Source organism: Mobula birostris, chromosome 26 (assembly GCF_030028105.1).
Source record: "Mobula birostris isolate sMobBir1 chromosome 26, sMobBir1.hap1, whole genome shotgun sequence".
NCBI lineage: Eukaryota > Metazoa > Chordata > Chondrichthyes > Myliobatiformes > Myliobatidae > Mobula > Mobula birostris.
Genome location: NC_092395.1, coordinates 11,302,312 through 11,318,973, shown reverse-complemented (window position 1 = coordinate 11,318,973; position 16,662 = coordinate 11,302,312). Strand labels below are relative to the sequence as shown.

Below are 16,662 nucleotides of genomic sequence, written 5' to 3'. Positions count from 1 at the left end.
GTGCAGCACAAGCAATCCAGGACCAGGACCATCACTCTACAGAGCCGAAGCCCAGGTTCCAGGGTACATTCAGGGTCAGGCCCTTTATCAGCAGACCAGGGTGAACCTTGGCAAATCTGTCCCTGTGTGGGGGGCAGTACTCAGCATGGGTCAGCAATGGATTCCAATGCAAACAGAATGAGGTAAGCGGCTCTATGAAGTTTTATTCATTGAGTAAAGAGACAGAGTCAAATGACAGGGAGAAGTTGCACAACAGAGTTCATAAATACAAGAGGTTCGGCAGATGCTGGAAATCCAAAGTAACACTCAAAATGGTGGAGCAACTTAGCAAGATAGGCAGCATCTATGGAGAGGAATTAACAGTTGGCATTTTGGGCCGAGACCCTTCATCAGGACTATTAGGATGGGTAACAGCTTCTTCCCCCAGGGCCTGAGACTACTGAGCTCCCTGCCATCACCCAGGTCGGATCACGTATCACGCTCCAGTAACGTTAGTGAAACTGTTTATGTTTTGATTTCTGCCATAAATGCCCCTTACGCTAAGTGTCAGTCTTCTGGAATGTATTTTATTATTTGTTAATTTATTTGTGGTAATATTACTTTATATGTGTGTGTATGAGTAATAGGTATTGTGTTGTGCACCTTGGTCTGGAGGAACGTTGTTTTGTTTGGCAGGATACATGTATACGGTTGAATGACAATAAACTTGAACTTAAACTAACTGTAATGAAAGTAATTAAATGGTTTTCAAGCAGAATTCAAAGCTTACATTTGTGACATAGCTTTCTGGCGATGCAGCTAACAATGGTTGGAAAACGTTGATGCTGAACATTTTGTGAGGCGGTCAAAGGATTACATTTTTGCAATATACAATAAGATCCCCTCTCAAGGCCAGTTACCAAAGCAAGAGAATGTGGTTTCTCCGACTGAATGCCTGCCAGTCCATTCTGTACACCATCTAAAGGATTGGTTGCCATGGCAACAATGCATTGTGTCCAAAGGCACCAGAGCAGATTTTTAAAAAAAGCAAAGCAAAAATTTATTGTCGCGCTGTAATCTGTAATAATTTTCAATCTTACAGAAATTACCATCAAGGTTGACGATTCAGAGTGCTTATCAACTGGCAGCTATCATGACTTGGAGACCGAGCGATTTCTATCCACCTGTTCAACTGGTCGCAGAGTTTCTTTCAATGAAGCTTCGCTATTCGACCATGGGAAGAAAGCACAAGAGAAAGGACGGAGGTAACGTATGCACCATTGCCTCAGTGATGATCACAAGTTTTGGTTTTAAACCTGAAAGAACTAATCTGTCACTCCACTAATACCAATGAGGTCTGAATCACCTACTTTGATTTTTCAATCATTTGTATTGGTTAAAATTTTACTTGACATAATCTGGACACATGAGGTTATCCAGATGCTGGAAATCTTGAGTAACACCCACACGAAATGCTGGAGTAATTCATGTAGGTCATAGAGTCATTGAAAAGTACAGCACAGGAACAGGCTCTTTCGCCCTTCTAGTCCATGCCAAGCCATTTAAACTGCCCACTCTCATCAACCTTTCACCTTTAACCATTGACCTCTAGTTGTAGTCCCACCCAACCTCAGTGGAAAATCTGAAACAATCTAATTTCAACTCCATGCACATCTAGGCTTCTTGAGCAACACACACAAAATGCTGAAGGTACTTAGTAAGCCAGGCAGCATTGTCCTAATGACAAGTCTCAGCCTGAAACACTGACTGTTTATTTGCCATCATAGGTGCTGCCTGACTTAATAAATTCCTCCAGCATTTTGTGTTACTCAAGAAACCTAGATGCGCATGGAGTTTAAATTAGTTCGTTTAATCTCTTTTGATTTTTTAAAAATTTATTTGATCCTTGTTAGTGCTTTTTTTCTTAAATATCTATGATTATCACCAATGCTTGAAATCATTTAAAAAGCCTTGGACAGCAGTGAACAGACTGCATTTCTGGGACGGGGCCTCAAGACATATAGACTGAGGGCAAGTAGTCAGCGCTCCACCCACCAAAAGTGACACTTCCCGGTGGTCAAACATTTTAATTCCCATTCCCATTCCCATTCCCGTTCTGACATGTCAGTCTTCGGACTCCTTTTGTGCCACGATGAGGCTACCCTCAGGGTGGAGGAGCAACACCTTATATTCCATCTGGGTAACCTCCAACCTGATGGCATGAATATCGATTTCTGATTTGATTTAAAAAAAAATTACACCCCCACTCCCCTCTTCCTCAATTCCCCACTTATGACCTCTTCTCACCCGCCTATTACCTCTCCCTGGTGCCCTTCCACCTTCCCTTTCTCTCATAGTCCATTCTCCTCTCCGATCAGATTCCTTCCTCTCCAGCCCTTTATCTTTCCCACCCATCTGGCTTCACCGATCATCTTGTAGCTATCCTCCTTCCCCTCCCTTCCCCCATCTTTTTATTCTGGCATCTTCCCTGTTCTTTTCCAGTGCTAAAGAAGGGCATCCTGACCATTGACTGTTCATTTCTACAGATGCTGTCTGGCATGCTGAGCTCCTCCAGCATTTTGTATGTGTAGCCTGAGCTTTATCGAGCTCTTGGTTGCAGAGGTTCAAGGGAAGTCTGGGTTGTCAGGCACTGGGCAGTGAAGTCTAGGCAGGTTCTGGATTATTATGTCCCGTTAAGATGCAGGAACAATAAGGTGGAAGAATTGTCGCAATACAAGTGTGAAAGAAATGTTAATTCCAGCTCTTAAGGCAAGTATAGTAACAGATTAAGGTATGCATGCTCAGATAAATTCCACTTGGTTATGGTCAAGATGTTTTAACTAGAAAGCACATGGCACTATTTTAGTCAAACTGTTATAAGATATAGGAGCAGAATTAGGCCATGTGACCCATTGAGCCTGTTCTGGCATTTTACTGTGGCTGAGTTATTATCCCGTTCAGCCCCATACTCCTGCCTTCTCCCTGTAACCGATCAATCTCCATTTTAAATATCCCCAGTGACTTTACTCATACACTTAGTGGCCACTTTATTGGGTACAGGAGTGAAACCCAGAGTGGTCTTCTGCTGCTTTGGCCATCCACCTCAAGGTTCAATGTGATCTGCATTCAGAGATGCTCTTCTGCGCGTCACTGTTGGAATGCAAGGTTATTTGAGTTACTGTCGCCTTCCTGTCAGTTTGAACCAATCTGGCCATTCTCCTCTGACCTCTCTCGTTAACAAGGCATTTTCACCCACAGAACTGCTGCTCACTGGATGTTTTTTTAAGAATAGTTATTACATCATTCTCTGTAAAATCTAGAGACTTTTGTGCATGAAAACCCCAGGAGATCAGCAGTATTGGAGATGCTCAAACCACCCCATCTGACACCACCAGATTTCTTCCCCATTCCAATGTTTGAACTGAACCTGTTTACCATGTCTGCATGCTTTTATGCATTGAGTTGCTTCCACATGATTGGCTGATTAGATACTTGAATTAATGAGTAGGTGTTCCTAATAAAGTGGTCATACTCCATGAAAACAGGCCCTTCACGCCCAATAAGTCCATACTAGCCATTAACCATCCAAGTGGTCCCCAACCTCCGGGCCGCGGACCGATACATTGCCACGAAGAATGTAGCGGTGGCTGGAGCGCACCCATCTTTAAGAAAAAAGCCAAAATAAACAAGGTCGGCACAGATCAGAGGCAACGCTAGCGGCAATCGCCTCTGATCTGGGCCGACATTTACATGCCGGGCGGCACCTAATTAAATAGCTTGTTTATTTCGGCTTTGCTTTGTGGCAATGTATCGGTCCACGGCCCAGAGGTTGGGGACCACTGCAATAGTACATATTTTTCCTCCCCACATTCACATCAGCTCCACCCAGTTAACCACTGACCTACACTCCAGAGGCAATTTGCGGAGGCTAATTAACTGACCCACCCATATATCTTTGGGATGTGGGATGAAGCCCACTCTGTCACAAAGAGAAAGAAACTCCACCCAAACTGGACCAAAAGGTTAAGTTTGAACCCAGGTCACTGTGGGGTAGCAGCACAGTTAGCTGCACCACTGAACTGTCCCTGGTGCAGTAGATATGCAATGCAATTCAATTCAAGTTTAATTTTCAATCAGCCATACATGAATGTCTATGAATACAGCCAGATGAGACAGTGTTACTCTGAGGCCAAGGTGCAACACATAGTACCAACAGTCACACACAGCACAAAGCACACTTAGCACATAGAAGATAGAAAGACATAGCCACTCATTAAAAGAGTTAAAACTCATGCCATCCAATGCCGCCGCAGAAATCGGCAGATGAACACAACAAAGCTTATCTTCAGAGAGCAAACACTTGGGTGGGGGATGCCCCAATCCCAGCCTGGACACCAATGCCACACTGCCTTTGGTGGAGTGTACTGGCTTCAACGCCTCTCTCCTGGCAGCTGTAAACAGGCAACACTGTGGCTTAAGGCCTCGTCCTCGCACATACAAGATCGTAAGCACATGTAGAATATCAGTAAATACAACCACACAGAATATACAGCCATATACAACCACATAGAATATTTCTATATGAAATAGATTGTACTGAAGTTCTTGGCTAGATGAATGTTTAATTGGTACAATAATTTCTGGCTTTCTTTCACAATTTGGCTTTATATGACATGTCAGTGGAGAGAAAATTTTATATAACGATCCCAGGGTGACTGGCCCTAATAATTCAAGAATGATGAATGTGTGGGTTTAACGTAATATAGAAGTGGGCTGCCATGCATTTGCTAATAGAACAATTGATACATTGAAATGAAGAACAAAGAAGAAATGTTTCTGAAGCAATGAATCATGAGGAAAAATTAAAGGCAAAATCTGAATCAGGTTTAATATCACCGACATATATTGTGAAATATGTTGATTTGTAGCAGCAGGACATTGAAATATATTAAATATGCACTCAATGGTACTTTATTAGGTCCACCCGTGCACCTGCTCGTTAATGCAAATATCTAATAGCTTTGCACTGTTGTAACTATATGTTATAATTATGTGGTTTTGTCAGTTTTATTCTTGCTTTGTCCTGTGTTTCTTGTGATATCATTCTGGAGGAACATAGTATCATTTTTTAATGCATGCATTTCTAAATGACAATAAACGAGGACTGAGTGTCCTCATAATCCTCATAATCTAATCTAATTTAATCAGTTAATCATATGGCAGCAATGCATAAAAGTGTGCAGACATGGTCAAAGATTGAAGCACATTTATTATCAAAGTACGTATGCTGTAAACAACCGTGAGATTCGTCTCCTTTCAGTCAGCCACAAAACAAAAATGCACAATAGAACCCATTAAAAAAACCCAAAGACAACAAAGACAGTCAAACACCCAATGTGTAAACAAAAAGAACAAATCATTCAAGCAATAAAATATAAACAAATGACACAAAGAACATGAACCACAGATTCTGCGAAAGTGAGTCCACAGCCAGGGAGGCGAGTGAAGATGGTGAAGGAGTCCGATGGCTGCAGGATGTAGCCGTGGAGCCAGTTCAGTACTGAGGTGAGTGCCAATTGTTTCAGGCCACACCTGCAGAGCCAGTTCAATGCTGACGCAAGTAAACCTCGCAGAGTAGTGAGATGAACACCGTCATCCTTGACGCCTTGATCAAATCACACAAATGGTAAAAGAAAAGTAAACAGAAACACTTGGAACATGAACTGCCCTGTCCCCAGCTGCGGAGCCCCTTCAGCTCCCTGTACCTCCCAAGAGGTCAAGTGGTTCAATGGTTGTTAAAACCAAACACCAGGTGGGGAAGAAATGTGATCTAAGTGACTGACTGTGGAATGATTGTTGGTGCCAGACGGGGTGGTTTGAGTATCTCAGAAACTGCTGATCTCCTGAGATTTTCACGCTCAACAGTCTCTAGAGTTTACAGAGAATAGTGCCAAAAAAACAAACAAAAAATCCAGTCAGCGGCAGATCTGTGGACGAAAATGCCTTGTTACTGTGAGAGGTTAGAGGAGAATGCATTCAGACAGGATGGCGACAGTAACTCATATAGCCATATGTTACAACAGTGGTGTGCAGAAAAGCATTTCTAAACACACATGACAAACTTGAGGTGGGTGGGCACTACAGCAACAGCAGAGGACCACACCAGGTTGAAAGGTGAACCTAATAAAGTAGGCACTGAAATATGTTATTTTGTGGCAGCAGTACAGTGCAATATGTAACATACACCACAAATTACACTAAGAAAATACTATGATCAAAACTGGGATGTACAGTACTATACAAAAGTTTTATCTAGTTAGGGTGCCTAAGGCTTTTGCACAGTACTGTAATTGTCAACGTGGAGCAGAAAGTGAGTTTGTAAATCTTGCAAAGGGTGTTTGGAATGGCGAGGACTGAGTGCCATGAGACGGGTGTGGGACACGTGGCAGAGAAAGAGTGCCAGGGGTGGGGGGTGGCACGGGTGCAAGCTCATTTGATTCCAAACAATTGATTTATTGATCATTACAGAATGTCTCTCTTGTGCTTCCCACTCCCTCCCCTCTCTCTTCCCCTTTTTGCAACCATGATTCCCTCTCCCTGCCCCCTTCCCACTCTCAGTCCACAATAGAGACCCAGATCAGAATCAGGTTTATCATCACTCACATACGTCATGAAATTTGTTTTATTTTTGTGACAGCATTACAATGCAATACATAGAATTACTGCAGAATTATGCAGAAGTCTTAGGCACCCTAGCTATTTATATGTGCCTCAGAGTTTTGCACAATACTGTGAATCTTGTAATTACTCAAAGATGTTCATCACCTAAGTTACAGAGAAAGGTTGAACAAGTTGGGTCTTTATTCTTTGGAGTGTAGAAGGTTGAGGGTGGACGATAGAGGTATTTAAAATTATGAGGGGGATAGATAGAGTTGACGTGGATAGGCTTTTTCCATTGAGAGTGGGGGAGATTCAAACAAGAGGACATGAGTTGAGAGTTAAAGGGCAAAAGTTTAGGGGTAACATGAGGGGAAACTTCTTTACTCAGAGAGTGGTAGCTGTGTGGAACGAGCTTCCAGCAGAAGTGGTTGAGGCAAGTTCGGTATTGTCATTTAAAGTTAAATTGGATAGCTGTATGGACAGGAAAGGAATGGAAGGTTATGGGCTGAGTGCAGGTTGGTGGGACTAGGTGAGAGTAAGTGTTCGGCACGGACTAGAATGGCCGAGATGGCCTGTTTCCGTGCTGTAACTGTTATATGGTTATATGGTTATATCCAGTTTTATAGTTATTGTGGTGAAATGGACAATGGAATTTTAATTTATTATTTAGCATGCAGAGAAAACAATCACCAGGTGTCATTTCTGATCGACACAAAACATTCACCAGTTGCTGGAAATGCAGATCACACACAAAATGCTGGAGGAACTCAGCAGGTCAGGCAGATTCTATGGAAGGAAATAAACAGTCAATATTTTGGGCCAAAGCCCTTCAACAGGAATGGAAAGGAAGCTGGGATAAGAAGGTTGGGTGGAGGAGCAGGACTACAAGCTGGTAGGTCATTGTTGAGAGCAAGTGAGGCGGAAGATGTGTGGGTGGGGGAGAGGGATGAAGTGAGAAACTGGGAGGTGATAGATGGAAAAGGTAAAGTGCTGAAGAAGAAGGAATCAAATAGGAGAGGACAGTGGACCATGGGAGAAAGGGAAGGAGGAGGGGAACCAGAGTGAGGTAATGGTAATGTGAGGAGAAAAGAAGGGGTGAGAGGTGTTATGTTTTGTAACTTCAAAATATTAAATTAATTCAAAAGAAACATGGGAGTCCAAATTGGGTGTAGTTTGAGTTTACTTTAAGCAATGGTATAATGTGGTAATGTGATGACACATGCAATTAATGTATTTTTACATAGAACCCATAATTAATTATTTAAATGAACAAGAATGCTTAATCCAACAATATAAATACAAGATTACTCAATTATTGAAATATTAAATATGCAATAAGAGGGAAACCAGAATGGGGAATAGAAAAAAGAGAGAAACAGAGAGGGCGGAGAAATTGGCAGAAGTTGGAGAAATTGATGTTCCTGCTGTCAGGCTACCCAGATGGAATACAAGAAGTTGCTCCTCCAACCTGAGTTTGGCTTCATCATGGCAGTAGAAGAAACCATGAACTGAATGGGAATGGAAATGGGAACGGGAACGGGAGGTCAAATTGAAACGGGTAGCAACCGGGTAATCCTGCCTTTTGCAGCGGACAGAGTGAAGGTGCTGGACAAAGTGACCCCGTAGGGTATATGGCATCTTTAGCAAGTCTGGTCTTTGTTGGTCATGCCTAAGTGTCATTGCAAAGGTACGGTTCATGCAGTGAAGACGTTCCTTCAGTGATGTTCGGTAGGATGTTCTACAATTTGGGCATGGAGATGATGGAAGAATGACAATCAGGTTCGAGTTCAGCTTCCTGTCACACTACAGACTGTGGCATTGATAACTTTCTGCTGTCATTGCCTTTCAAGATTATGTAGGTCATGGGTGTGGGAAGTTCTGCCAAAGAAGAACTGTTGAGTTACCACTGCGTACTTAACATTTAGATAGATGACATGTCAAGGGTTTGAAGGATCTTTCCAAATTTATCAAATGCTAATTAATGCAAAGGCAGTCTATTAATTTTCTATTAAATTAATTTTTAATCATTCTCTAATTAAATACTTGTCAAGCCTGTATGAGTGTCCCTGGGATAGGAATTGATTGTGAGGCTTTTCTCAGGTTTCATGGGGAGCGCACTGATTTTCCAGCAACGTTGCAAACCCCTAGTCTCCAGAAGAGAAACCTTCCTCAGTCAGGTTAGCCTTACCTGTCACATGTACAACAAAACGTACAGTGAAAATGCGTCATTTTTGTCAAATCAAATCAGCGAGGGTTGTGCTCGGCAGCCCACAAGTGCTGTGACGCTTCCAGTGCTAACATAACATGTCCACAACTCTAGCCCTAACCTGTACGTCTTTGGAATGTGAGAGGAAGCTGGAGGACCCAGAGAAAACCCATGCAGGTCACAGGGAGAACATACAAACTCTTTAGAGGCTGTGGCAAGAATTGGACTCCAATCAGTGATCACTGGTACTTTAATATCATTATGCTAACTGCTATGCTAATGAGCTGACCTCCCTAGAAAGGGGAAGACATTTTAAGTGCCTCAGCACTTCCCAAGAAAGTGGAAGGTTTTTATTTTAAATGTACTTTTAGAACCAGAAGGAGTGGAAACCCCTAACCTCACAAAAGTCCCTATCACTCCTCATCCACTCCAGTTCATTGCTGTCCACTACTCTCAGGATCTGCCTAAGAGCTGAGCCAACAAGGCAGTTGGCCTGACACCGATTGCTTAGCTTGGTGACTGGGACGGATTTCCACTGATACATTAGCCTTCAGTTTGAGTCCACATTGTTCTCGATCGAGAAACAGCCCTCGATCAAAATTACTCTGTTTTTCTCTGCCATTTCCCCATCCTTTCCTAATTTGGAAAACCAGTGCTAATTTGCAAAACTGTAAGATTAGTTTTTTTACACAGAGAGCAGTGGGTGCATGGAACGTGCTGTCAGGGGTGGTGCTGGTGCAATACTCAGAAGATGCTTGCGTATGTGCATGATCAGAGGCCAACTTTTAAACTATCTAAAGCTTGTCCACAGCAGAGGTCAAGAAAACAATTCATACTCTCACCATCCATTGTCAACCAACCTGATCCCAATGCATACCATAATTCTCCAATAACAAAGGTCTACGATGAGGTCCTGTCAAATGTAGAACACCTACCATATCTCAGGAGCTTCAGTGTCATTCTTCAGTGCAAAGCCTTTCGGTATCTGAAGAGCATGCACTCAAACCCAAAGCAAGGCTCATGGTTTACTGGACAATGGTGCTCCCTGCCCTCTGTCCTCTCCTGAGACATGATTTACTAGTAGCAACCACTTCAGTACCCATGGAGCTGGATTGGATACAGTTCATCCTTGTTTCTGAGGAACGGCCTAAGGAAAAGATTAAACAAAATAAGTTCATTGTGACTGGAGTTGTTGCTGTTTTTAACTCTCACTGTCAAACCCATAACTGTATTTGGAACTATCACAGGGAATAGCCGCTGAAGCTCATCGTGAGGTACTTTTGAGGTGTAGTGGTTAGCACAACGCTTTACAGTACCAGCAACCTGAGTTCAATTCCCATTGCTACCCGTGAGGAGTTTCTATGTACGTTCTCCCCGTGACTGCATGGGTTTCCTCCAGGAGCTCTGGTTTCCTCCCACAGTCCAAAGACATACCGGTTGGTAGGTTAATTGGTCATTGTGAACTGTCCTGTGATTAGGCTAGGATTAAATCGGGGATTGCTGGGCAGCACAGCCCGAAGGAGCCTGTTCCATGAGGCATCGCAATAAAATAAAAATCAATTAAGCCATTTTAGATAGATAACTTGTTAAAGTAAAAAGTAGATCCCCATCTTGGATCAGAATCAGGTTTGTTGTCACTGATGTATGTCATGAAATTAGTTGTTTTGCAGCCACAGTACAGAGCAGTACATTGAAAATTAAATACTGTAAGTTCTGAAAGGAATATTAAAAAATAAATAAAGTAGTGCAAAAACGAGCAAAATAGTGAGGTAGTGTTCATGGGTTTATGGTCCGTTCAGAAACCCGATGGCAGAGGGAAGAAGCTGTTCCTAAAATATTGAGTGTGTGTCTTCAGACTCCTGTACCTCCTCCCTGATGATAGGAATGAGAAGTGGGCATGAAATTTAACGCAGACAAAGAGTTGCACTTTGGTAGGACCAACCACGATAGGTTGTACACAGGGAATGATGGGGCATTGAGGAGTGCTGTCGAACAAAGGGATTTGGGAATACAGGTCCATAATTCATTGAAAGTAGTGTCACGGGTAGATAGGGTCATAAAGAAAGCTTTTGGCACATTGGCCTTCACAAAACAAAGTGCTGAATGCAGGAGATGGGACGTTATATTGAGGTTGTATTAGACGTTGGTGAGGCCTACACAATTTTGGTCACCTACCTACAGGAAAGATGCAAATAAAGTTGAAAGAGTGCAGAGAAAATTTACTAGGATGTTGCTGGACTCAAGGACCTGAATTATAAGAAAAGATTGAATAGGTGAGGACTTCCTTGGAATGTAGAAGATTGAGGGGAGATTTGATAGAGGTACACAAAATTATGAGGGGTATAGACAGGGTAAATACAAGCAAGCTTTTTCCGCTGAGGTTGGGTGGGATTACACCTCGAGATCATGGGTTAAGAATGAAAGGTGAGAAGTATAAGGGGAACATGAGGGGAAACTTCTTCACTCAGACGGCCATGACAGTGTGGAATGAGGTGTCAGCACAAGTGCATGTGAGTTTGATTTCAACATTTAAGAGAAATTTGGATAGGTACTTGGATGGTAGGGGTATGGGGGGCTGTGGTCCTAGTGCAGGTCAATGGGAGTAGGCTGCTTAGTAAATGGTTCAACCTGGACTGAATGGCCTGATTTTGTGCTGTACTTTTCTGTGACTCTGTGACCCAGATGGTGAGGGTTTTTAATGATGGATGCTGCCATTCTGAGGCATTGCCTTTTGGGGGTGTCCCCGATGGTGGGGAGGCTGGTGCCCATGATGGAGCTGGCTGAGTTTACAACCCTCTGCAGCTTTTTCTAATCCTGTGCTTTGGTGCCTCCATACCAGACAATGATGCAACCAGCCAGAATGTTCTCCACGGTACATCTGTAGAAATTTGCTAGAGTCTTTGGATAAGTTCCTCCATGAAGACTTAAATGCTTTCATTAGCAAAGTTATTTTTCTCCATCAGATGCAGCATTTTCCATTTTCGATTTCCATCTATCACAGATTTCTTCTTTACCTCCTTCCTCTCTTCCTTTTTCCCCGGGGCTCCTCTTCATCTGATGGATTGTTCCTGACAGTTGCTCCCCAGCTTTCTTTGCCTTTCCTTTCTTTGAACTGATACCGCCTTCCTCCTGATGGCTGGCCAAGACAAGATGTCAAAGGCACATTTTCACACAGAGAGTGGGGGGGTGGGGGAGAATGTGTGGAAGAAGCTGCCGGGTGTGGTGGTAGAGGCGGATACATTAGGGTCATTAGAGAAGCACATGGAGGAAAGGAAATTGGAGGGCTATGTGGGAGGGAAGGGTTGGATTTACCTTGGACTGTGCTAAAGGGTCAGCTCAACATTGTGGGCCGAAGGGCCTTAACTGTGCGGTACTGATTTATGATCTATGTCTTCAGTCTGCACAGTTAATTACATTTAATCTCTGTACTTCTTGAACTGATTTGGTGACATGAAGAGGAAGTTAATTGGATCTAGAGTATTCACCCTCAAGCAGTGCCACTCTCAAAGCCATGCCATTAACATATACGTTTTTTTAAGTTTTATTCATAGAAACTGCAAATTACAAGTGATTCACTAGTACTTGGACCTCCTGCAGAACCTATGAAGTGCTGTCAGCAGCTAAAGGATAACATAATTAAGCAGATTGCTACAGCAATGCTATTTTTCACAGTGAGATACCTGCTGTCTATTGCATGGCATAATAAATTATAATGCCAGTTATTTTGTCCTGAGACTCTAGATCAACACCAGCTGGCAAGGTTCCTCCAGTTCTAAATTTAGCTCTTCAGAAGGCATATTGGGGCTAAGATTGTGGAGCATTGAAAGTGCTCTCACACTCACAACACAGCAGTTTGCACTCAGTACCCACTTTATTAGGTGCCTCTGTGCACCTGCTCATTAATGCAAATACCTAATCAGCCGATCATTTGTGCATAAAAGCTTGCAGATATGGTCTAGAGATCCAGTTGTTGTTCAGCCCAAACATCAAAATGGGGAACAAATGTGACCTAAATGACTTTGACCACTGAATGATTGCTGGTGCCAGACAGGGTGGTTTGAGTATCTCAGAAACTGCTGATCTCTTGGGATTTTCACACACAACAGTCTCTAGAGTTTACGGATTGGTGCAAAAACACACAAGAAAAGAGTGACCGGCAGTTCTGTGAGTGAAAATGCCTTGTTAATGAGGGACGTTAGACGAGGATGGCTGGGTTAGTTCAAGCTGACAGGAAGGTGACAGTAACTCAAGCAACCACATGTTACAACAGTGGTGTGTGGAAGAGTATCTCTGAAGGCACAACATGTCAGACCTTGAAGTGGATGGGCTACAGCAGCAGAAGACTGTGATCATGCACTGAGTGGCTACTTTATTAGGTAGAGGAATTGCCGAACAAAGTGGCCACTGAGTGTATGTTTATTCTGGATGTAAAAGCAATCGGGACTGGGAGCTTTCTTCAAAACATACAGTACTTCCAATGTTGGTGTCAGATGGGGTGGATTGAGTATCTCAGAATCGGCTGATCTCCTGGGATGTTCACACACAGCAGTCTCTGGAGTTTACAGAAAATGGTGCGAAAAACAGAAATAAAACAGCTGGTGAGCAGCAGTACTGTGGGTGAAAACGCCTTGTTATTGTGAGAGGTCAGAGGCGAATGGCCGGACTGACAGAAATGGTTCAAGCTGTCAGGAAGGTGGCAGTAAGGTGATTTTCTGTCTGGCGTCAGTGGTCACATAACCAGGACTTGTGATATGTACCAGCTGCTCGTACGACCATCCACCACCTGCTCCCCTGGCTTCATGTGACCCTGATCAGGGGCGAAGTAGGTGTTACACCTTGCCCAAGGGCGAGGTGCAGGCTGGTGGAGGGAAGGAGCACCTTACACCTCCTTTGGTAGAGACATATCGACACCTGCTTTATTAGATACAGCAGGAACAAATAAAGTGCCCACAGTGTGTACATTGTCAGTGTGGAATTAAAACAAGGTGCTAAAGCTTCAGAATTCGCCTTATTTTGTGCAATAAAGCAGCGAACATAGTGACGACTATTTGAAACAATTTCACCGAATGCCTCCTTTTGTCAGCTGCAGTTGTTATGGAAGACTACTGGAATATCCAGGCCTAAGTCTTAAGAAATAAGATTTGTACAAGACATTGGTTAGGCTTCATTTAAAGTATTATTTATTATAGAGTGTGGAGCAGGTCCTTCCAGCTCAATGAGCCGCACTCTGGCCAGCAACCCACCGATTTAACCCTAGCCTAATCACCGGACAATTTACCATGACTAGTTAACCTACTAACCGGTGCATCTTTGGACTGTGGGAGGAAACCGGAGCACCTGGAGAAAACCCACGAGGTCACAGGAAGGAACGTGCACTTTGTTTACACCGGACGTCGGGATTGAACTCCAAACTCTGACGCCCCAAGCTGTAATAGTGGCCCGTGAATCGCTACACTACCGTGGCGCCCATCATATTAAGATCAGTTTTGGCACCCTACATATAAGAAAGATGTCACTGAGCTGGAAAGGGTGCAGAGGAGGTTTACGTGGTTGATGCCTGGACTCAAGGGACTGAGTTGTGGAGTGAGGGTGAGCAGGTTAAGGCTTTTTTCATTGGACCGTAGGAGAATAAGGGATGATCTTAAAGAGGTGTATAAATTTAAGAGGGGCGTAGACACGATGAAAGTGTACAAACTTTCTCCCAGGGTTGAGGAATCAAGAGCTAAGGAGCATAGGTGTAGGGTGAGAGGGCAGAGATATAATTGGTACATTGGGGGGGCAACTTTTCCACAGAGTGGTCTGCATATGGAACAAGCTGCCAGTGGAAGTGATTGATGTGGGCACGTTAGAAACATTTGAAAGGTATTTGGACAGGTACACAGATAGGAAAAGGTTTAGAGCAGGGGTTCCCAACCGTTTATATGCCATGGACCAATACCATTAAGCAAAGGGTCCGTGGACCCCAGTTTGGAAACCCCTGGTTTAGAGGGAAATCGGCCAAATGCAGGGAAATAGGCCTAGCTTAGTTGTGAACTTTGGTTAGAATGGACCAATTGAGCCAAGGGGCCTGTTTCCAAGCTCTATGACTATGAAATAATCTGAATTAATTGAAGGTCAGAATCTGTTAGTCAGCTTTGGATAATCATACGATTAGATGAGATTAGTTCATTGTCATATGCACCAGGGTGCAATGAAGTTCCTCCTACTCATCTTCTCTGGGGGTCTGAATCTTGATAACAGTCTCATAATCCCCACTGAGTAAATGCAGATATCAACAGCAGGTGTGGGCAGAAATGAGCTTTACCCACAAGGCCCTACATCACAATCAGAATCAGATTCATTACCATTGCCATATGTCAAGAAATGTATTGTTTTGCAGCAGCCGTACAAAGCAATACTTAAAAATTGCTGCAAATTACAACAAGAATATATAAAACAATAAATACAGTCCGTAGTGCAAAAAGAGAGCACAGGTAGTGAGTTAGTGTTCATGGGCTCATGGATCTCTCCGAATTCTGATGGCGGAGGGGAAGAAGCTGTTCTCAAAACACTGAGTGTGGCTCTTCAAGCTCCTGTACTTCCTCGTTATTGGTAGCACTGAGAAGAGGGCATGTCCTGGATCGCGTGGGTCCTTCATGATGAATGCCACCTTCTTCAAGCACCACTTTTGAAAATGTCCTCAGTGGTGGAGAGGCTAGTGCCCATGATGGTGCTGCTCGAGTCTCCAACCCTCTGCAGCTTTTTCCAGTCCTATGCAGTGGCCCCTCCATACCAGTCAGAATGTCCTCCATGAAATTTGCTGGACCAGATTTCTACAAACTCCCAGTGAAATATAGCTGCTGGCATGCCTTCTCCGTAATTGCATCAATATGTTAGGCGTAAGCTAATTATTCAACATGTTCAAACAGTTTACTTATGCTCATTGCCAAGGTTTCACATACAAAGGCTACGTGTGAGGGAGCATTTCAGTTACTGTGCGGCCGCTCACTCACGCAGCTTAAAGTGAACAGTGATGGTTGCAAAACAAAGTTTTACATTTTGTTTCAATCATCATCTTCATCCTCATTATGAGCCGTGTCATACGACATAGGTGATCACGGTCTATCCATGACTATGATTGTTCTTGACAAGTTTTTCTACCGAAGTGGTTTGCCATTGCCTTCTTCTGGGCAGTGTCTTTGCAAGACGGGGGACCCCAACCACTATCGATACTCTTCAGAGATTGTCTGCCTGGCATCATAGTCGCATAACCAGGACTTGTGATATGCACCGGCTGCTCATACGACCATCCACCACCTGCTTCCATGGCTTCAAGTCACCCTGATCGGGGAGACTAAGCAAGTGCTACTCCTTGCCCAAGGGTGACCTGCAGGCTAGCAGAGGGAAGGGGTGCCTTACACCTCCTTTGGTAGAGACATGTCTCCACCCCGCCACCCATTTGTTTTAACGTCTAAATCAAACTGCTTAATACACCCTAAAGAAACATGTTTCATATCCACAATTGCCCCTCGGAGATGGTGGAGGCTTGATCATTATATATAAGGTATAAGAGATAAAATGTACCTTTGTTAATCACATGTTTAACAGACAGTACCATGCAGATACTCGGTAGAAAGTCAAACACTAAAGTTAAGTTGATATTTTGTGTACAAATTCTTGAAATCTTGGAGGAGCTACCTCAGTATACTGCCAATGCTAAATCAAAGATGATGGTGTGAACAGTTTTCCCAGCCTTGTTTCTCTCCAAATTTAAATCTGCAGAGTTAACAAGAAGTTTCATTAATAGAACATATTACTTTGTCTGGAATATACTCTCA

The 16,662-nt window shown here is 43.3% G+C and overlaps 1 protein-coding gene across 5 annotated transcripts in view; it reads left to right on the top strand.

Annotated features, from left to right (window-relative positions):
• Positions 1-16,662, top strand: part of cbarpb (CACN subunit beta associated regulatory protein b) — a 291,577-nt gene that overhangs the window by 215,811 nt on the left and 59,104 nt on the right. For all 5 annotated transcript variants that reach the window (XM_072244154.1, XM_072244152.1, XM_072244153.1 and 2 more), the window contains one exon: positions 1,082-1,244. In XM_072244154.1, coding sequence (XP_072100255.1) covers positions 1,082-1,244 — 163 coding nt within the window. The remainder of the gene's footprint in view (positions 1-1,081; positions 1,245-16,662) is intronic.